General features: G+C 38.2%; 1 protein-coding gene across 1 annotated transcript; it reads left to right on the forward strand.

Annotated features, from left to right (window-relative positions):
* Positions 1–4,821: 4,821 nt before the first annotated feature.
* LOC140241678 (sperm-activating peptides-like) lies at positions 4,822–15,242 on the forward strand. Its single transcript, XM_072321420.1, has 4 exons — positions 4,822–5,189; positions 9,402–9,468; positions 12,216–12,380; positions 13,769–15,242. Exons 1-4 carry the CDS (start codon positions 5,010–5,012, stop codon positions 13,873–13,875), a joined length of 519 nt encoding a protein of 172 aa, XP_072177521.1. The 5' UTR covers positions 4,822–5,009; the 3' UTR covers positions 13,876–15,242.
* The last annotated feature ends 8,816 nt before the right edge of the window (positions 15,243–24,058 follow it).

Here is a 24,058-nt window from a genome sequence, read left to right on the forward strand (position 1 = left end):
GCTGCGCATCACACCTGGAAGTTGACGACGTAACAAAATGTTTTTTAATTGGGAAATCGGGCGATTTTCAGCATGCATACGTATGGATGGAAATCACTGATCTCTAGGGAAGAACAAGATCAGTGGTGAAAATGAGCTGTTTGGCGGACGTCTGCGCTCTCAACAAGAGCGCTTCTCTAGTTAAAGTATAGGCCCTTTGTGTGCAGGTTCGTCTGCGGGTTTCATCAAAACAGAAGGTGCAATTTTTGGGAAGTATAATCAACGCAGGCATGCTTGCCGGGGAGATATGATAATTTCGATAAATAGTCAGAAGTTTGTTGTGATTGGTGTGCCAAAATACATGGTTTCACTCTCATCCCAGAATATTCCTGTGAAAAGCTGCATTCAACAGGGATTACTTCTACAAAGATTAGGCCCATTTACTGATGTAGTGCATCTTGAACACATGAGTACAACGCATGGGCGTAAATCCCGGGGGGGATGGGGGGGGGGATATATCCCCCCCTGAAATGGAGGAGGGGGGGATGGCCTGTACAATCATCCCCCCCTGAATTTTGAGGAATAAATGGAGGAAGCAGAAATGTGATTGTAACAATTTTGACATAATTATTGCATGACGTTTGTACGCCGGCCTTCAGACAGGTAACATAGCTGAACAGTGTTCTATCTTGTAGGAAAATGTATATATAATTTTCTCAAGCGCTCGCTCGCTTCGCTCGCTCGCGAAGAAGGTAACATCGACATACAGTCACTGTAAGGTATGGCTCAGACGTTGACAACGTCAAATAGTATAGGCCTACATGTAAACATGCTATGACGCGAGTAACTGGGGACCATCTGCAAAATATGTATGAAAACAAACAAACAAACAAACAAACAAACAAACAAACAATAACAAAAACTATATCGTCATAATTGAACCCCCTCCATTTCCTGAATCATTCCTGAGAAACGACAGTGACTGATTACTCAGTCAGGACACGTCTATGGGCATTCCCAGGGAAGATCAGGGGCGTCAAATCTATCTCGGGGGGGGGGGGGGGGCAAAGAGCATTTGCCCCGCCCCTTTGGAAGTGTTTAGGCAGACAAATCATTTATCCCCCAAGCAATTCCCGAGATGAGGACAAATCTCGAACTTTCTTAATGGAAATTGTCCAAATATCCCCAGAACTATGCACCAGATCGTTGTATTGCAATCATAAGCATGCAAAAGCTCCGCTATACAGGATCCCTTTCAATAAACTTTGTACACTTTTGACATTGACGTATATATCCCTAATTCATCAAAGAGTGTGCAGCAGATCTTTCACTTAACAAAAGCACCCTCATATGCAGAGGCGCCAGTTGCTGCCAGTGATTGACAGCAGTTGCGCCCGGTGCACCCCCCTTAATTTCCAAAGCGAAAAATATAGCTACGAACGGTAGTTTTGGGACTGTAAAATGTGAAAATTTTGAAGCTCGCTCGCTTCGCTCGCTCGCATTTAATCATTATGCCATTCTCCTGATGTTGCTGCCAGTAATTGCCAGCAGTTTTCCCCCGGTGCGCTCCCCTTTATTTCCAAAGTGAAATAATACAGCCACAAACGGCAGTCTTTGGACTGTAAAATGTCAAAATTTTCAAGGTCGCTCGCTCCGCTCGCTCGCATTTAACCGCTATGCCATTCTCCTGATATTGCTGCCAGTGATTGCCAGCAGATGCGCCCGGTGCGGCTCCCCTTAATTTTCAAAGCGAAAAAGTATAGCTACAAACGGCAGTTTTTAGACTCTAAAATGTCAGAATTTTCAAGCTCGCTCGCATTTAATCGCTATGCCATTCTCCTGATGTTGCTGCCAGTGATTGACAGCAGTTGCGCCCGGTGTGGTCCCCCTTAATTTCCAAAGCGAAAAATATAACTACGAACAGTAGTTTTTTTACTGTAAAATGTGAAAATTTTGAAGCTCTCTCGCTTCGCTCGCTCGCATTTAATCATTATGCCATTCTCCTGATGTTGCTGCCAGTAATTGCCAGCAGTTTTCGCCCGGTGCGCCCCCTTTATTTCCCAAGCGAAAAAATACAGCCACAAAGGACAGTTTTTGGGACTGTAAAATATCAAAATTTTCAAGCTCACTCGCTTCGCTCGCTCGCATTTATTCGTTATTCTATTCTCCTGATGTTGCTGCCAGTAATTGCCGGCTGTTTTGCCCGGTGTGTCCCCCTTAATTTCCAAAGCGAAAAAATACAGCCACAAACGGCAATCTTTGGACTGTAAAATGTCAAAACTTTCAAGCTCGCTCGCTCCGCTCGCTCGCATTTGACCGCTATGCCATTCTCCTGATGTTGCTGCCAGTGATTGACAGCAGTTGCGCCCGGCGCGGCCCCCATAATTTCCAAAGCGAAAAAGTATAGCGACAAACGGCAGTTTTTAGACTGTAGAATGCCAAAATTTTCAAGCTCGCTCGCATTTAATCGCTATCAAATAGCGGCCATTCTCCTGATGATGCTGCCAGTGGTTGACAGCAGTTGCACCCGGTGTGCCCCCCTTAATTTCCAAAGCGAAAATATAGCTACAAACGGCAGTTTTTGGACTGTAAAATGTCAAAATGTTCAATACAAAAAGATTTATACCCCCCCCCCCCCCCGTTTGCTTCGCTCCCTCACAGTCATAACCGCTCCTCCTATAGGTCAAATCCTGTCTACGCCGGTAATAGGCCCCATTATTTAGTAGGCCTTCACAGTGATGTCGCACAGGCGGAGCAAGAGCTGAAATACCACGATTTAGTCTTTCAATAATATATTGTGAATATTTCATTTTCTTATTTTTCTTCTAAGAAAAGAAAATAAACTTTTCACCAGAAGTGTGCACCAGATCGCTGAATTTCAGGTCTGAAAATGCAAAATCTTCCTCGTGTGGGAGAGGGATACCCCCCTACACACCCTCCCCCCGTTCGGTCGCTCCGCTCCCTCTCACAGATATTTAAAAAACAAAAAAGTGTCTTCATACTTTTAAGGTCTGATTTTCCGCCGAAAGTCATCTGACAAGCACAAAAAAAAAGCAACAAGAACAAAAAGTCTTCATATTTTTGCTGCCACTTTCCTCCCACTTTATATTTCATGCAAAAGAGTGGAACATCCGGTCCCTGTAAAGTGTGTGAGTGTGTGTGTGTGGGGGGGGGGGGCACCAAGCTTCTTCCCCCCCCCCCCCCCCGGTCCGGTTATGGGCTTGTAATCGTGGTGATGGTGACCATCCCCCCCCCCCCCCCCACACACCTCAGTACGGATTTACGCCGTTGGTACAACGTATACCAGTCACTGCCAGTAGGAACGGATGCAGGTACATGAATTGACCAAATGCAGACACCATGCAGACGATGACAAATCAATAGCCGTGATCACACTGGCAAAAAAAAAAAAAAAAAAAAAAAAATCGTGAAGACAGTTTAAGATCGCGATCATAAAGATCTCGAAGTTTTGCCAGTTGACCGCCAAGTCGAAACTTCCCGCGAAACTTCCCAATCAAACTAAAAATACTTCCCGAGCCTTTGTCAATCTTCTCGATCTTTTGAGTTTCGAGTTTGAAAGTTTATCAAATATACCCATTCTTAGTATCGGAGTGCAGTAAAAGCATATTTCACACTAATTCAATAATATCAACAGAGTTACGAATTACTTTCCAAAACATACAATATAACCATGATAAAACAAAACAAGAGTAAAATTCGAATGATAAAAAAAGGAAAAATGTACAAAAATGCATACGAAATACAACATATTGAATACAAAAACAAAGGAAGGAAAATATGACGAGAGGAAGAGAGAGGAGACGTGGAGAGGAAAAGGAAAGAGTGAGAAAGACGCAAAAAAAAACAAGGTATTTAAACAAATTAACACTAATAATAACTGTATAAATAAAGCTTATAGTAACCGAGAGAAGAACGGAATTGATAATCTAAACATATTTCATTATTACAACAACAAAACTTGATTAGATAAGAAAGGACTGTCTTCTTTGCACAGTTGACTAGTTGATCCATCGTCACGGTACTTGGATATATCCATTAACATCTTTTAAGATATTTCTGTTGTTGTTCATAAAAGAGGCTGCACTGAAGATAATGAAATTCATCACTAATTTTATCCTCTATACAAAGGGTATAAAATCTGTCATTTCTATAGGAATTTGATTATATCTTTCAGAAATAATTGGCAATTTTTGATTAGCATAACGGAATTTGTGTACAATTTTTGCCTGCTAATCATTCAAGTATTTCTCAAAATGAAGCTCCTGCTTGAAAATTCAATATCGAAGTCAACAGCGGCATATGGAGCGCCAAGAAAGTTCGTAAATCCACTTTGAGCATGAGCGGAGAAAGGTCTTTTTGTGATAACAGGCATGCTTTTTCTCTTTTTTTTTTTTTTTTTGGTTTTGTTTTGTTTTGTCTTAATAGATCGGCTCTGCAATATATTCAGATTCTATGCATGTTTTGTTCAAAAAGGTTGCTCCTGCAACCACAAAGCATGCCGGAGGCTTGCCCAACCTAGTAACAGCTGAGCGGATTCCTGCCTATGGAGCTTAATGGGAGGGAACAGGTGAATGAAATATTTTGTTGCTAGGCTGTAGGAAAAGAAACATCCACAGATTGAAATAAATCAACTATTCACTGAGATTGATTATTCATGTAATCCTTATAACTGGTGATTGCCAGCTCTATAGCTCATCCACCTGACAGCAACAAAGAGTTCATAGAAGCTCTGCCCACACTTTGCAATGATAATAGATATTATAATTAATGCATTCGATGCACAGTAGTGAAATGGATGCTTCATATGCCCAGTCTACGCAAGTTCATTCTTTGTTTGTACATGAATTTCATAAATAGTTACGTCCTGGAGGCTTATAAGCACCGTGTCGCTTTGAAAAAGAGTGAAATGCCTAAACAACGGAGAACAGAAGACAGTAGGCCTAAACTTTTGCAAAAATGTGCACATGAACCACACGTTTTTTACGAACTGACTTTTAGACGCTGAGGTCATGAAGGCGATCTTTGGCCTTGCTGTTATGGCGACGGTGGTCTGTGTGGCCTGCGGAGCCTTGCCGCCGCTGGTTGCGGAGATCTCCGAGTCGCTGCTCGTACTGCAGGGATTCATGCATGTGGCTGTCGTCGAAACTTTCTCACCCCTATATCAGGCTTTTTCACTTCTTCATTCAGAGGTATGATCCGTGTATACATGGGTGCCTTCAGGTGGCCGTCCGAGCTTAAAAGAGATTTCTTCGTGATTTCTTTCTTTCTTTCAACTCTTTGTTGATGTTGCATATTTCAGAAAATTGTGCCATATATAATTATGATATAAAATTTATACCCATTGATTCACAATAATTTAACTTCAATTCTTAAAATGTTATGAGTGAAATCGAAAATCCAATTCCAAGCTTTAAAACCCTATTCTTATACCCTGCTAACTTTATTTGTTAAGATTTTGTTGTTAACAAGTTTCAAGTTTCAAGTTTATTTCATATTTCCATTTCTCAGTGATGGGGTTACAAAATGATTGACAATAAAACAAAAGTACAAAACATAATAATACAACCATATCTTATGTTTGAAGAAAAAAAAAGACAAACAAACATTACACACAAATATAAATGGTCATTTTCATCTGAGGATATCACAAATAAATGTCAGAAATATGATGGGGCCTACATAAAAGCAAAGATGCTTGTAAAAACTGTAGGTTCCCGAGTTTATAGGCGTGAAATTATACGGAGAACGGACATGTTTATCTCGACCAACTTAAATTGTACCAGTGCAAAATCAGTATTAAAAACGAACTATCGAACCACATGAATACTTTAGTATCGCTTAAACGAGACTGTACATATTTCGCCGTGTTTACACACACACACTCACACAAAAAGTGCTATAACGGTATCGTCAAATAACTTGGAGCTGCAGACAAAGACAAAAGACTGGGGGTATTAAAAAAAAAAATTTTGCTAAGAGCCGGGTAGTGTGTATCCACTAAGTAATAGCCGTTTTAGTTTGCGTTTGAAGGTGAATAAGGATAAGGAAGAAGTAATATCTTGAGGGAGGTCATTCCAGTATCTGGGTCCAGTAAACATAATTGTTTTCTTTGCAAAAATAGTGCGAGTACGGGGAAGGTGATAAGCGTGACTCTGACGAGTGGGGTAGCAATGAATAGAGCGATTTCTTTTGAACATGTGAATAAAAACGGATGGTAACTCATTAGTTGTTAGTTTATACATGAAAATTCCAAGATTATAATGAAATAGGTCTGGAATTTTCAGAATTCTGTTTTGACGAAAAAAACAGTTGGTATGAGCAAAATATCCGGCGTGGTTTATAATTCTTATTGCACGCTTTTGAATACGAAGAAGGGAATCTAATAGTAAATTGATTGCATTTCCCCACGCCAAAATTCCATAATTAAAGTGAGGAGATATTAAAGAAGAATATATACTCTGCAAAATATAAACAGGGAACAAATGTTTAAGCTTGTTTAAAATTCCAATATTTCTGGACAAAATTTTACTTACAAAATTAATATGAGTTTTCCAGGATAATTCTCGGTCAATCCAAAGCCCTAAAAACTTTGCGTTATTGACCTGCGTTAAACATATATCATTTATTTTGATCTCATGTGGGACAACATTCAAAGAATTACTGAATACCATATAATAAGTTTTTTCTATATTCAGGGATAATTTGTTGGCATAAATCCAGGATTGCACAGACCTAAGCTCAGTATTCATCATATCAATTAATGTATTAGGGTCTCGATGAGAACAAAACAAACTTGTGTCATCAGCAAAACAAATAAATGATAAAATTGGCGATGATTTTTGAAGGTCATTTATGTATAAAATAAATAAAAGTGGGCCCAAGAGGGAGCCCTGTGGGACTCCACATGAAATAAGTTTTAACTGCGAATCATAGCCGTTAATGTTAACAAATTGCTTTCTATCAGTTAAGTAACTCTTAAACCATTCGAGAGGTGGCCCGCGAATTCCATAATGATACAGTTTAGAAAATAAAAGTTCGTGATCTATCGTATCAAAAGCTTTAGAGAAATCAAGAAAAACTCCAATTGTATGCTCAAAATTATCTATAGCATGAGCTACCTTGTCTATAAAAGTGAGTAAAGCATGGGTTGTATTATAATGTTTTCTGAAACCAAACTGAGAATCTGATAAAATATTATGATTTGTGAGAAATTTCAATAATCGCGTGTAAACTAACCTTTCAAGGATTTTAGAGATCGAAGTCAATAGAGAAATTGGTCGGTAATTATTCACCAAATCTTTCTGTCCCTTCTTAAAGATAGGGACAACTTTTGCAACTTTCATTTTATTGGGGACTTTACCATTAACTAGAGATTGATTAAAAATGTATGTTAAAGGAGAAATGATTTGATTCAAAACATTTTTTAAAAGAAAATTTGTAATTCCATCATATCCTGAACTTTTTTTATCGTTTAGATTCTTGACGATATCAACAATTTCTTCTTCAACAATAGGTTCAAAAAATATTGATTGAGGATTCCTATTACCTAAATATCTATGATATTCAGTTGGGGATTTCGGGATTTTACTGGCAAGATGTAGACCAAGACTTGCGAAATAATTATTAAAAGATTCCGCCATGCTAACCGGATCGTTAATCTGCCGGCCGTCCGCCGAAATATATTTGGGAAGATCAGTATTGGTTTTGTATTTGAGTGTCTCGTTAATCACCTTCCACGTACTCTTCACATCGTGTTTATATTTAACAAACTGTCGCGAAAAATAATTCCGCTTAGCAACACGTATTAAGGATGTCAATATATTCCGATATCGAGTATATCTTGATTTATTTTGAGGGCATGGATCTTTGCGATATTTATGAAAAAGACTATTCTTGCGGTTAATGGACTTGAGTAGAGATTTTGTTACCCATGGTTGTCGAGGTACTTTTTTATAATTTGAATGGTGAGGTCTTTGAAGAGGAACACTAGATTCATAGTTAGTGGTCAAAATATTCATAAAATTTTCAAATGCTAAATCAGTATCGCTTTGAGAGTATACAGTGGACCAATCTTCTGAACTTAATTTCTCCCTAAGTTTATTAAGGTTAGATTCAGACATTACACGAATACCCGGATTGTGGGTGTGAGAAACATTAGCAGTCATAAAATTTGACACAAGGGCATAGATTGGAAAATGATCAGTAACGTCAGAAACTATTATGCCAGATGTGATGTCAGAAAATAAGTCATTTACAAAAATGTTATCAATAAGAGTAGATACATCATCGGTTATTCGAGTCGGTTTTCTTGTAAGGGGAATGAATGATTTCGACAACATAAGGTTCAGAAAATCTGCGCACATAAGATTATCGTTGTAATTAAAAAGATTGAGGTTAAAGTCACCCATGACAAAACATGTCTTACTATCAAAATAACTGCTTGAAATAAGGCCGCAAAATGACTCTAAAAATTCAGCAGGGTTTGAGCTGGGTGGTCGATAAATCTCCCCAATTATAATATTACCTTTATTTAAGGTTTTGACCTCAATAAATACACTCTCAAAAACTTCTGACATCACGCTATATTTTTCCAAAAAAACACAATCTAAATTCTGTGACACATAAAATCCGACTCCTCCTCCTTTCTTCCATGTTCTATTATTTGTTATGAGTCTAAAGCCGTCTATTGTAAGCAGCGAAGAGGGTGATGTCTCCTTTAACCAAGTTTCACTGAGCCCGATAATATTATATTCGGTTTTCAACGTGCTCACAAAAGAAAGAAATTGATCAAAGTTTTTATTTAAGCTTCTGATATTAAAATGTGAAATAAAAAGTTGAGTTACGTCATTATGAGTGAGTGAAAGAAGTTCATCCTCTGTGTGATAGTGAGTGAATACATTTTGGACTGCGGCATCGTTACAGTCGAAATCTAGTCTCAATTCAGAAGTCTGCATATTTAAGAAAGTGACGATGTCGGAATCTTCGCCCTCTTCGCTGTTTTCTGAAATTACTGGTGTCATATCAGCAGGTGACTGAGGATAAAGCATGCTAAAAGCAGCGGCGTTCGAGTTAACAGTGGTATTTGGATTCATCATTGTGCATGATACAGAATAGGTGAATATAAAGATAGGCTGTTAACAGAAAATAGGTGCTCAAAAATACATCTGCTGTTGGATTTTAAAGGAAAATAGGTGAAAGAACATTTACCCTGATAATAGACGGTTAAGGAATGTTCAGTTTCCGTACGCAAAACAAGACATGTCAAAAATTCAACGGTATCTGCGTGAGCATAATGCGTTAACAGGAACAACCTTTGTTGAATATAGTGGATGAATTTGTTTGTTTGTTTTTTCACATCATGTTATTACAGTGATATAACATTCTGTACAATCCACTTACAGTACGAACATTTCTCGGCCGAGGTTGAAGAGCACCAAGTACCAATTCAAAAAGTTGTGGTTCCCGAATGTGAGTATTCTGGCTTCTATATAGACCTATAACTGGAAACTAATCGCGTGGGATCAAACCTATAAAAAAATAACTTTAGAGGGATAGTATAGTTTTGGTTGAGATGGTGATTCAGATTTGAACTTTCTGCGAGATAATTAGGAACCACTTACAGTGTATAAAATGTTAAAGAGCATACAATTCTAAGAAGAATTTTATGAAAATCAGTTTTGAAATAGTTGACAAAGCAAAACAAAACAAAAACAAAACAAAACAAAGAGGTGCAAATAAAAGGTGGGTCCCACCTTTTATTAAGGACATTTTTGTTAAAGGATATCTCAGCCATTCCAAACCCGGTTTTCATCAATGAAATTTGAATTCTACTTAGAAGTTTACATACTCTGTAATATCTTAGTTTCAAATTATATCACATAAAGCTACAAGCGGAATCTCCATCTCAACCAAAACTATACCACCCCTTTTAACACTATCAGTGTGTATACATAAACCTTTATAGTGAAAAATTCCTAGAAAACTCACAAGACGACCCAGTAGCATAGATACATGTACTTTTACTTCATAACACACCAGTGTAGTGTGCATACTGAAACCAAGAAGGTTCAAATAAGACACTGTTGCAAGAGATGGAGTCATAATAAGCCTAATCCTTATTCCCTTAATCAGTCGGCGTGTGTTTGATGCTGCCACTCAACAGCTGCATTTTGAAGTAGAGACTATGTAGGCCCTACTATGTGCGTCAAACAGGATCCGCCTCACAAAATATGAAGACATCTGATTCATGTCTCATTACATAATGACCAGCCACTCTTTCAGGGAGAGACATGTATGTTTTCATGATTAACCCGACTTCGAAATTTACAAAGAGCTATACTTGAGGAGAATGCCATATATGAGTTTCATTTGGCGGAAGGTATCGAGGAAAAAAGGATAAAATTGGTTGGGGGGGGGGGTACTCTTTCAAACACATTCACAACATACTGTTCTCATTTACATTTGTGTACATAACTGTGGACGGGATCGATTTGTGTGTATGTATTTATTGTAAGGTAATGTTTTTATTTCATTTATTGAATAAACAAGCCAAATATAGGACTACTCGACATTACAAGGGAGTTCAAAACGAATCTTCAGATTGTTCAGAAAGATTGCGGCATAAACCGAAGGCACAACAGCAGAAGTGGAATTGTGTGTGTGTGTGTGTGTGCATTCCTAGAAATGTGACAGCGGCTGTTCGAATAATACTATGTAGCAAGTTACAACTCCAGTGCAGCTCTTGAACCGCTTTGCTTTCTGAGACCTGTAAAATAAGTGTAGTCAAATGTTTTGGGTGTCTTTTTTTTTCAATCCATTCTGCACATTTAAGATGATTCATTAATGAAAACACGTCCCCTCTTTCTATCATGTGATAATCAGAGTCGTGGTTGAGTTGTGATTTATTAACCCTAAAAGGGCCGGGGGCGGAATCCGCCCCCCCCCCCCCCCTCGACGTTTCGCGCTATAATTCTGTTACGCGAGAAGGTCTCGTCGCGAGGCTTCTTGACTTTGTTTGTTCAAGTCTCGCGCAACTTTTGAGACCAAATTTGCGACGTCCGCGCGTACTTTTGTGAAGCCACGCCTATTTTTGTAACGGAATGTCGCCCCAAAACGGGCACAATTTTGTGATTTTGTGTACATTTCCTATGGAAAACAGTGCTCTGTCGTGAAAGTCATAAAAACCTGATTATTTTTACAATTAATCACTTTCATTGATTAGTTTTGTGCTAATTATGGTAGAAAAGTGGTCAGTGACAATTTCCAATGAAAAAACAAAGAAAAAACAAAAGTTGAAAAACGAGGAAATACATAAGAAATTCTGAAAACAATAAAATACATAAGAATTGAAATGAATTTTGGAAGTTTTTGTGATGTACAATCGTTAAATATGCTGCAACAGATTTACAGACCAAAAATTAGACTCTCATTGCTTTTAATTAGGCTAAAATATGATCTTGAGCTTAATTTGCATAATTAATTAATTAAAATTAGAAATTGATTGTTTCAAAAAATCTTATGACACAATCTTGTAGATTATGACGCAGGTCTCACGCATGCAAAATTTCATCGCGATCGCGCCACCGATGGCCGAGATCTCGGGGGGGGGGGGGGGCGGAATCCATCCCCCCCCCCCCCCCGGCCTGAGCATAGCCAAAAAAGCCCGGCCCCTTTAGGGTTAAGTCGAGACACCTATTATGTAAGAATCTAGTAAGTAAAATAACTTACACAGCGCCATCTGCGATGTATAGTATATATATTCGAAATGCGTTATATTCTTTTGGGGGGAAAGGATGACTATTGCTTGAGTTACTCGTAGTTGAGCTAAATATATCCACTGTATTGGAAAATCAAATTCATTACGTCTAAATGTGTGTGAAGACTACGGTTTCGTCCACAAAGTCTGCACATGCACGCGCAACTGATGAGCACCATTTAGAACCTCCATTAAATCCAGTGGCGTCAAGCCATAGTGTCCCTATAGATTTCCGCATTGACACGCGAGGGGATTAACTCATTCAATACCATACCGGGATAAACTGATTATAAACCACGTTTGGTGTTGACATAATTCTATAGCTAAAATAATTTTGTGCTTTTCGTCAGTCGGACTCTACTGTAGACTGACCGCCGATATCACACTGGCTTTGGACATGAAACTTAACGTACACTAGAGTACACGTATATTATATGATTATTATTCTCACACTGTACAGTTGATGTGACAGACGTATTCACCTGCCAGCCGGACTACTCGACGGTCCTGGACTTTATGGCCTGGAATGGGTCCGAACTGGTAACTCATCGTCGAAATGCGACCCTCCTGGCACATTGTCTCGACTTCATTAGTCTTCTCCTTCACAACAACGTGGTGGATGATGGTGAGAAGTTCCTATCCAAAATAAATATAAAACATGCAACAGAATCTAAGGTTCATACATCGATTATATGCATGCATACACATACTGAAATGAAATATAAGACAGAGATGTACATAGATACATTTCTTTCATAATTTATAATGAGCGTACATGCGTTGTATTTGCGTCTACAGTAATGTTCGACCTGTTCACGTTTCTCTCTTTCAATCTCCCCCTCCTTTTTCTCGTGAGAGTCATTCTTTACATGCTCATAATAAGCTTTTCAGTAGGTTCCTCCCAATGAAATCAGACAAATCTATAGGATAGCATACTGAATTCACTATTTTGTACCACGCACTCTCATCATTTCTGCAGAGCCCTAACAACGCTAAGCCCAATCCTCGCCCGGCTAGAAATTGTCTATAAATTCGGAAGTTGAAACATGATCTCACGCTTATACGCAATTTAAGTATGTCAAAATTCAATTCAAAGGTTTTATTTTCACTTCTTTCAACAGAATGTACAAAAAATATAGATTCGACATGCGTTTGATAAGGAATGATACATAGATAGCAAAGAATAACATTTGTCAATAATCATTACAAAGTTAGGTATTTTTCATACAGACATACATTCTGCGAAAAAAAGTGGAGGTACCCACTCAAAAGACTATGCTTGTACAACGTGGGCACCTCACAGGAGGAAAAAAGAAAGTGAAAACTTAACTACATGTGTGCGGGATGAAAAAAAAAGTGGAAAAGGGAAAAGGGAAGAAGCAGAAATACAAGTAAAGAGACGAGACAACTAAAAACAAAAAGCCTAGATCAATCGATACATTCAAGATCAAACCAACAGAGACTATTAGCCATATTAGAAGTGTAGAGCGTTGAAAGCGACGAGAAAATGATATATACAATTGTATGGAATTGCTGATAGCAGAACATATTATCTGCTCTGTGAAGGCACGTGTAATAATGTACAAGTTTGCAGTAAGAAAAATGTCCTTGCAAAATACCTTCTGAATACTTATTATACTTTGTAGACTCTATATAGAACACTGACAACACTGAGAGGACGCGACTATTATCCACATAACCGTCGGTTACCGTGGCGTGTTCAACATGAAATTTAACCTGTTAGAAAGTGGCACTACCTTCCAAGTAGTAGAGGAAAGATTGAATTTGCATCGATTGACTTTTTGAATGGCAAACTATTGAAAGCTTCTATTCTGGATTACACGGGAGCAGAGTATACAATGCTCGTTTGATTGCAAAAGGGGTGTGGGAAGAGGTCTATATCTCTGATTTATATCGGATTGTTTCACGCCTTTAAACATCGAAAAAGTTGTCATCTTTTATGGTTCCCGCACTTCGACTCCTCTTCATGCAATTGTCATTTTCTTATTCCAGAAACCATGGATCTTGTCTCCTACAAGCTGAACCACTTCCTCTCATCGTATGGTAGCGTCCTTTCTCATTTCAAAGCAGCAGTCTGTTCGAGCGACACGGAGCTGTAAGAAGAGACAAATATTATGTTGCACCATTTTCATCTTCATAATTCGGGAGATCGAAATTAGCTCAAAATTTATGGTCGATGGAGACGTTGATGATTTTGTTGTGACCGCAACTTCTGACCATGATCTATATTGCGAGATCAGCTTTCTCTTGAAAAGCACCTAAAAAGCTTTGGTTCAGTCACTCTGAAAAAAAAAAGTCATTACTAAAACCAGTAATGATGGCAGATGATGTAAGCAAGTCGGCCTTGTGGGTGGAAAAAGATGTCCATACTAAACTAATGTCCTAACTTCTTTCCATACTATAAATTATACGGGGATGTAACCGTTTGCAGAAGCGATGTACCAACAGGAAATTACGTCATTATTTTGATCCATGGTAATAGAGCCAATCACAGTTAAGGAATTTTTATAGCGCCGTCTTTCAGTTGAATTTGTAAACGTTATATTAAATCTGGCAAGTCCATTGCACTATCAAAGATACTTTATCCATGATGCCGAAAACATGGCAAGAAACACATTTAGAGACGGTTAGTGAGTGTACACTTATTTGCAAATAATTTGAATTCTTAACACATACACTTTTACCGTCAAACTTCGTAAGCATAATTTTATTCTTTGTTCCATGCAAATTCGATAGTTAAATGTACAATAATTGTATAATTAGGAAACTCTTTATTCAAATTCATGAAAGCTCGGTGGTCTAGTGGAGATGACGCCTGTCCGGTTATCAGGAGGTCGTAGGTTCGAATCCTGCTCTAGTATGTACGCCCATGATTTTTTATCATGGCTACTACTAAAACACTGATCAATTCAGTGCTTATTTACGTCGATGTAGGGCAATTTGTCAATCAGTTGCAGGAAACTCTTTGTTCCTGTTGCATATTGGGCTTTGATATTCCAATGATTATAAAGTATCCAGAGGACATTAAGAGTATCAAATCGAACGTCTTGACTTATGTACCGGTATAGTTATTTTCTGTTTATGACTTTTAGTTTATATCCTATCGTTCTAGTTTTTTAAACACATACTGGACAATTCTTTTAAAGACAGAACTCGTCAAAATCATAATCATCGCGGAACATTTCGTTTCTGTCCTCAGCAAAACCATAATGGTGCTCTTTGCGTTTCGAAAGAAAAGGCAAATGTAGACTCAGATAAACAAAATGTACAGGAAGAAAATTATAAAGCGCTATTTCGTCGAAATGAAACGAAAGAGCGCCATCTGTTAGCGATTATCTTCTTCATCGTGCTTATAGAGATTCGTGCGCGTGGTCATAGTTACGTCCTGCGTTCCTATGTCTGAGTGGATGAAAGGATTCAAAGAGTTAATGCATGACTTCATATCACACACACACGCACACACACACACACACACACACACACACACACACACACACTTTTTTAATGATATTCTTTATTTGAATTTCATTCAATGTACTGATTTTCACAGTGAAATTAAAATGAACAAAAATTAGCAGTTGTATTCTTCTCACTTGTGTGCTGAATCAGATTCTCTCTCTTTTTTAAATATACATTTTTTTTTTTTTTGCAAATCATACCATGTATGCAAAAGTGATATGAAATTCTATATAAGTCTCAGAAAAAGCTATCTTGATGAACTTGATCAAAATAATCAATAAATCTACTTCACTACACAACCGCTCACTTGAGAACTCAACATTTCACAAAAATCTGCAGTATACTAAAACCTCATTACTAAATTCATCGAACGAAATTCATCATTTTTTTAAATCTATCAACCTACCCCATGTATACAAAACAAAATAATACTATGTGCGTATTTTCATACACACACGCATACATACAATACATAGAATTCTAGAATGAATTCAAAGTGTCTGATGGAAGTTAGTTTTGAAATTTGCATTGTGTCAGGGGAAAAAAGTTGAATATAATTTTGAATAATAAATCATTTATTTGTTTTAACTGTCAAATTCAATTTATACTGTGCTCATTTTGTTTGTTCAATTGACTTTGTATTTAATTTTTGTATGAAAAAGAAATTCAGAAATAAAATGAGAATCAGAATCAGAAATGGCTGAGATATCAAATAAGGTGAAACAAAGCGATCCTCAAAAAAGGTGGGTCCAACCTTTTATTAGAGTCCCTTTGTTTTGGATATCTCAGCCATATCATTGTACCAATTTTCATCAAATAAACTTTGAATCCCTTTCAGAATTGTATGCTCTTTCATATTCCATAATGAGGTTTCTCATCTGACAAAAAAAAGTTGGAAATCTGAAGCCTCATCTCAACCAAAACTATACTACCCCTTTAAGTATTTTCTAAATTATGTTGAGATCGAAATACGCTCAGTGTGCGTACACTATTTTTTTCACCGCTTGATACTCATTAGTTTTTCTCAAGCTCATTCCTTTTAACTTCCTTTTCCTCCTCCTCCTCCTCCTCTTCGTTTTTCTTGAACCTTCCCGTCTTCCATTGCCACAAATCTTACAATAACGAGCGTATGATTTTACTCAGACTCCCTCATCTTAAAAAGTGCAAGGATGTTATAGAAAATGTAAAAAAAAAGGCAACCTCTTCGGCAATACTTACGCCCAGGAATGATGGAAGACTTTTATGCCTCGCTTGTCAGAAGAAGTAAAACGAAGGGACGGGTGCACGTCAGATGGACGCAAGGACTAAAGCTTGCAAGAGAAGATTATTGCCTTGAAAGAAGGGGGCATATGCCTGTGATTCGGACTATACGAAACCTTAATTAGATCCAACTCGGAGAGTAGATGATGTAAGTCAATCGTTTTCCGCATCATCGCGCACTTGCGCTGGCTCAGAGAGAAGTACAATAACGACAGACGGAGGGAGACCGGTACGTTTGTGGAAGTGGGGGAGGGGGTGAAGGTTGGACAGGGGCCTGCTCACACTCGAGAGGGGTTTGTTTTTCCTCCTTAATGGTACTTAGAATTTTTAAATGTTTCGATGTCGGTTTCCATCTAAAATTACTAACCCGATTGGTTATTTTCAACATTACCACATTTCTCACTTGTAATTGGGATAAAAGTGCAAAAGCGTCTGACGACAAATTTGTTATTTTGGGATAGCGTTTGGACCATTAGAAAGTTATCTTAACCTTAGGAACTTTGACTAACCTCCTTAAGCACCTGTCAAGAGTGATGAGTTGGGATGGGTTTAATCAGCATCGTCACACAGATGAGAACATTAGCTGCGCTGTTTAATCAGACTGGCACAATTATCACGCCAACTCACCGATTAATTACCGAGAATCTGCAGTCAGCTGACGAGAAGAGGAACATCCGATACTACGTAAATATTCATCATGCTCTGATGCGTAATCTGATGCCATGTTGATTGTCGCGAACGATCTTGGCCATCGGTTGCTCTTTTTAAGGGGGATACCACCTAAACTCTTACAGGTCAAATGTTAACGATAACGTCAGTGATGATACTGATGGAAGCAATGATGATGATGATGATGATGATGATGATGATGAATGGTGGTGGTGGTGGTGATGATGATGATGACGATGATGATAATGATGATAATGAGAGATACTGATGATAATAGAGATGATAAAGAAGAGAATGGTGGTGATTGTGATGAAGAGAACGACGACAACGTAAATGGTAGGGATCAATATAATGTACGACTCCTGTTACGTTTGATTTCCATTTTGCAAAATGGCGGTCTTTTCAGGTGTTCATGGTAACGAAAGACTCTGGGTATTACGTTGACGACACTTTAACGTGCAGATGGTCGGTGGGGAAAGTGGTGTCTAAAAAGGGAGAGCAATGTAGTAGCAAGAAGGAAGCAGAACCATCAATGGTTATCGGGCTGAAGCCAGGTACTTACTAGTATAGGATGTGACGCCTGTCTCGCAATCAGGGGGTCGTTGGTTCGAGTCCAACCCGAGTAGGTATGCCCACGATTTTTATTGTGGCTACTACTGAAACACTGCACAATTGGTGCTTATTTACGTCGATTTGGATCAATTTGTCGATCAGTTGTAATAAAACCATATCGACGCAGAAATGATCAATTTGAATAGAGAGCTATGTAGATGGTGATGGCGACATTTATGAAGACGACGTGGTGATTATAGTGGCGCTGTGAACGATGACGATAATATCGAAAAAGAAGGGAGGTCGAGGAGCTGCTGTAAGAAATAGACACGAAAAGGAAGCGAGAAGAGGAAAAAAGATGAAAATAGAAATGTACGTGGAAACGGCTAAGAAAATGAACTTTTCAAAATATTGTGATACTTATGACGATCGATGATAAAAATAGTTTCGAAGAAAGAGAAAAACAAAAAGACAAACAACACAGGTCTAGTTCGAGTATTTAAAATGTCATCATGATCACAATACCATTGAATAGGGAAACCCTATGTCAAACCTGTGACATTGCCATGGCAACCGTAACTGTGGTAATGAACGATGTAGCAACAACAATGACATCGTGCTCATATATCTGCTAATGAGCGGATCTGGGGTGTGTCGACAACATTGGATGACGTTAGTACACTTCCATTCTTCTCCCTCAATATGCATTGAGAACGAGTTAACAAAAATACAAAGTGTATTATTTAATGCTTACATTCATTATCTGCGGTGATTGTAATCACCTCTCCCTCATCCACGGAAATTCGCGGTCTATTTTAATATTGCATTGGCTCATATGATTTGGAAGCAGTTCTGAATTACCAATATAACTCCTGCCTGTGTGGACTGCAGTTACGTGTCTATCTCTTTATCTCGTTAAAGGGATCGTATAGTTTTGGTTGAGACCTAATTTCAGGTTTCTAACATTTTTTGGTGAGATAATGAGAAACCTTTTATGAAATATGAAAGAGCATGTAATTCTATGAAGAATTCAACGTTTATTTGATGAAAATTGGTTTAGAAATGGTTGAGATATCCAAAAAAGAGTGATTCTACTAAAGTGTGGGACCCACACTTTATTACGATGGCTTTGTTTTACTTTGTTTTTGGATGTTTCAGTCATTCCAAACCCGATTTTCATCAAATAAACTTTGAATTCCTCCTAAAATGGTATGTTCTGTACTATATCATAAGTGGGTTTTTTTTTGTATCTCGCCAAAAGTTAAAAGCCCAATTCTCATCTCCACCAATACTGTACCATCCCTTTAAGCACACACTCGTACAACTCTGTCTCATAATTACACCAGTTGGAAAAACACTTTTGATTACTCCACTCCCCCCCCCCCCACAAATTCTGCTCGATTGTTGTCCTACCAGCAAACCAATGAATTTAAAGACTTGTTTACTGAAAGTAATAGAGGAGAGCGAAAAATCTTGTATATGACGTCATAAAGGATTTCGACTCAGCATAGGGGTGATAATAAGATAGAGCATTGCTTTGTCAAGTGGACGGCAGTCGAGTTATTCAGCAAAGCCCATGTTTGAGAGAAACCTTGTCAAACTTGATTAAGGGCGATTCGCTGCCGTGTAAGAAATCTTTGGGGATGTTTTTTGTATGTCTGTTTGTTTTCAATTCAGAAGTGCATATATCGTCGTGTCTGAGTGTATGAGCGTGTGTGTGTGCGTGTGTGTGTGTGTGCGTGTGTGTGTGTGTGTGTGTGTGTGTGTGTGTGCGTGTGTGCGTGTGTGTGTGTGAGTGTGTGTGCGTGTGTGGGTGCGTGTGTGTGTGTGTGCGTGTGTGCGTGTGTATTGTTTGGGGTACATTGCATATCTCTACGGAGAGCTAGGGAGCTGAAGAATTGCTGGAGTTTATGAGAGCGCAGGCTTTAGTGGGGGCATGAAGCTACAGCTTCATGGTAGGGGTGAAAATTGGGAGTTTCCACTGCACTCTCCTGCTCTGGTTTAGTTAGCGTCTGACGGATATTGCAGCGCCTTGGTGACGGCGGGATAAAAAGACAACCTTCACCCCTCCCCCAACTTGAAACAGAATCATGTACGTAATATCAACAACAATCTCAGCCTACGAACCAACCTTGAATTTCACTCTCCAGGATACAATCTTAAATCTCTCTCTCTCTTCGTGATGTACTCTGACGCATGACGGTATAAGTTTCGATAGCTGATTGGTCGTTAGTTTACATCTGTGCACGAATAAACGCCCTTCGAACGAAGTACTTCTACAGTTTCTTTGTATGCATGTCCGTATGAGAGAAGCAGTTTGTCGTGTGACAGCTTGGACAAAACGTATTTTCACTCCCAAAGAACCGAATAGTTATTTAAAGTTCGATAGAAGAAGTAAGGAATGAATCGCGCTCATTGACCAAAACCATGAACGAGTCATGGTGTAGAATTGAAGACTAAATTGATGTCCACATTCATCCTGGTGTAATAAAAAGAGTTCACCATATCAGTTACAAAGGCTTTAATATACGAGCTGGTATGTATTTTGGGAGATGACAACCACGCTGTGTTGGGATGTCCTTAAAGTCACATAAGATAGCACAGATTCAGTATTTCGCCGTGATGAATATTTACTTTGAAACAGAGACAATGGAAATAGTCGAGTCACAAAATTTTTCTTCAATCTACAAGCTGTTATAAAAGACTGGCAACATTAAACCAGAATTGTAACTGTGTTTGAATTTAATAGCTGGTAACAGTCGTTGTAGGGGAGTAAATTTGTTTTCGATGTCTTCGAAATTTGATTGGAAGAAATATGACAAAGCATTTGTTCGTAATCATAATTGTATGACGTGCAGTTGCTAGGCAACGCTATTGTGTTGATATACGTTGGATGTCCCGATGAATGGTTTCAAGTTCACGCATACCTTCTGATCGCTTGACCATATAAAGGAGGAGAAGAAACTAAGACGAGGATGGGAAAAAAAGGAAAAGAGGACTAAGAAGAAGAATAAATGAAGATAAAGAGGAGGATACCAAGAAAAAAAAAACCGGAGAGAGCCAGTTCCTATAATATTCAGATAAATTTCATGAAGCCGTTTTCAGATGAGTGAATATGTACAGAATAGAATTTACACACAATCTGTCCAAGTACTGGAGGAGGCATAGTAATAAAGGCGGCGTGCAGGAGTTACATCACAATGAAAAATCCTTGTTGCCATGGTTAACTTAGCACTATATTAATAATATTTTTCCTTCTAAGGCCGGCAGAGAAATGAACAAAAGGAGTACGGATTACGGATTACGTACTATAGCTATAGGCACAAATATGATTTGTCAATGTGCTTCCTATCTGAAACGCCTTACCTCTATTGCTAAATGACTTGACAGATGGTAGCGATTAAATGCCAATTGAATTGCCAGACTTCATGCTGAATGCATTTTTGCGAGGACGTCGACATAAATAGTACCAAGGATCCTGATAGAAATCACATAGAATAATGTGTGGGTAACATTAATAACAGAGTCACTATCTTTAATGTCTTACAATACCATTTCAAATCATGATCCGTCGTCGGCATGGTAAGCATAACGCTCTGAAGGGGAATTCCAGGCCAGTTGTCAGCTAGAGTTAGTCTAATAAGAAAGAATAAAACAACCACAACAGTGAAAATTTGATCAAATCGCATTAAAATTAGGGAAAGCTGTCATCACCTCACAATTTTCCACTGATCGTGTACAAAAACTGACACAAATCCAAATTTTCTGCTATTAAAACTGCAAAACATAATGAATTCCTGGCAGAATACCCCCAAAATAGTCATAAGTCATGCAGATATCAGATGCGTTTGATCAAAATACTGGAAATCTGTTGATTTTATGTACATGCTGTATGGCAAATTGTGAGGGGATGACATCATGAATTTACTATTTGCAAATTCATAGTCAACAATTGACTGTTCAAGAACTGTTTCGTGAAAATTAGAGAAATTTCATAATTTCATAACTTCCTTGATTTTTATCCGATTTTGATCAAACCTTCACTGTTGTGCTTGTAAAATTTTACCTTTTTTGACTAACTTTGCCCCGGAATTTCCCTGTGATGCTATCACCACTTTATGCTAATAGTTTCGAAGTGATCATTGCAATAAAGTGTTTCACCCATCGTGAAGAAAAAGGGGGGTACAATTGAAAAGTGGCTCATGATCTCTACAAAAATAGGCCTATTCCGTACATATTTAAAATAAAAGCGGGGTCATTAACAAATCAGGCACGAAAAATGCTATACTTCATCATCATACAACACTTAAACGAGTCTTTCTGCCTGATTGGTCGACTACTGTCATCACATGACATTCACCGAACATTACCACTGTATGCTTTCGCGATTGAGCATCTCTGACGTTCGGGAAACGCTTTTACTAACTTGCTGATCATGTTATCGTTGTGATGTAATCCATTTAAATGTAATGTAATTCATCTGTTTATTATGAAATGTGTCAAACATGCGTAATTCGATTGTTTTGTTGCGACGACTGTTTCGAATGAAGATCAAGATGGCTCGGTCACAGTAAGCTCATATTAAAGTATAGTTTGTTTGTTTTTCTTCTTCTTTTTCTTCTTCTTTTTTATCACATAAATTGGCAACCTTACATCATCATTCTGGTCTTATCTTCTATCCGTCCTCCGTTTCTTTTTCACAAACACTGATTACTCGGGGCTTACAGCCAAACAAGCTAGCGTTCATGTAGGTCCCGTCATACTTCTCTTTGATCAACCCCATTTCGATTTCGATTTTGACCAGTTATCATTACATGTAATTACTGTGTTATCACCATGTATATTGTTTGTTTTCTGTTGTTGTTGTTGTTGTTCATTTTCCATCTGTGAAGATGGCTGGATAGCCCATATTCAGCTACAATAAGCTGGTCTTCCATGGGGTCCAGTTGGATGTGGGGTGGGACCACTTCACCGGGTTAGACACCCTGCTCTTTGCGATGAATGAATGAAGCGGGATCTTTTACGTGCATGAGCTGTGACTCTCTCATACACGGGACCTCCATTTTATGTCCTATCCGAGGGACAGAGTGTTTTGCCTCTTGCTAGAGGGGACGGTATGTTTACACACAACATTGCTCAGTCCAGACTCGGGTTCGAACCCGGGCCGCGTGATCGTGAGGCAGACGCGCTACCGACTGAGCCAACTCACAATGTTCACAAGGTAAAAGAACTTGTCTGGTTTCTGTTGTAATGTTCATAAATGAGAAGTATGAAAATAAAATGAATTGAATTGAATTGAATTATCAAATTACATTACCATTAGTGACATGTGCCGTCGGGTAATCATGGATAGCGCACGGTGACATCACCAACCACGTGCAATACAGTGTATAGGAGTTCCTAATTGGCTCTTCATCAAACTTTGGGAGACTAGAGCCCTGCCACCCCCTTGCTAGCAGTTTCCCATTCCCTTCGAGCTGAGAAATGGATGTGGACATAATCTTGAATGGCTTGGACAACGGCCTTAAACATCAAAGATGTTTCATACAACAAATAATGAATAATAATAATGATAATAATAATAATAATAATAATAATAATAATAATAATAATAATAATAATAATAATGATAATAACAATAATACTAGTAATAATAATAATAATAATAACGATAATAATGATACTAATAGTAATAATAATGATAATAATGATAATAATAATGATGATGATGATGATAATAATAATAATAATAATAATAATAATAATAATAATAATAATAATAATAATAGAGAGACTCTTATAAAGCGCCTCATTTTACCTAAAAAGATACTAATGGTTTATACTCGTGTAATGGACCAAGATTTGGTATTCAGTGGAGGGTGAAACGCTCTATTCGTGTTGGCTTCCCTATACTTCTTTGAATACAGCTCTTAATTATTCATTCGTAAGAAATATCGTACCATCGCACTCCTGAACACGCACTTTGTATCATTACGTATCATAAAAATGGATGTCAAGACATTTTACAAAATATTTCAGTATCACAAGTCTTTTGACTTGGTATATAATGGGAATTTTTTATATGTTGAATACCCCAGCAGGTCTTTTTTTTTTTTCTCCCATTGTCACGGCTGATATTATTTTGAGGAGTGTTGGCAAACAATGTAGCGATTTGCGATGTGAATATTTTCAAAACTATTTGGGTGTGGCAACAGGACAACTAAGCGCTGTGCTTATTTCTCATCATATCTATTGTTGTGGTTATAGTCAGCCTTGCTGGTGGTGGTATAATAGTGCGAGTCCTGACGTGTTTCGCATGCAGTGTAAAACTTGATATTTGTT

Source organism: Diadema setosum, chromosome 18 (assembly GCF_964275005.1).
Source record: "Diadema setosum chromosome 18, eeDiaSeto1, whole genome shotgun sequence".
NCBI classification, from domain to species: Eukaryota; Metazoa; Echinodermata; class Echinoidea; order Diadematoida; family Diadematidae; genus Diadema; species Diadema setosum.

Coding starts and splice junctions, on each gene's coding strand:
- LOC140241678 (XM_072321420.1), top strand. CDS start 5,010: ATGAAGGCGATCTTTGGCCTTGCTGTTATGGCGACGGTGGTCTGTGTG. Junction 5,190..9,401: donor TTTCACTTCTTCATTCAGAG/GTATGATCCGTG, acceptor ATCCACTTACAG/TACGAACATTTCTCGGCCGA. Junction 12,381..13,768: donor CAACAACGTGGTGGATGATG/GTGAGAAGTTCC, acceptor TTCTTATTCCAG/AAACCATGGATCTTGTCTCC.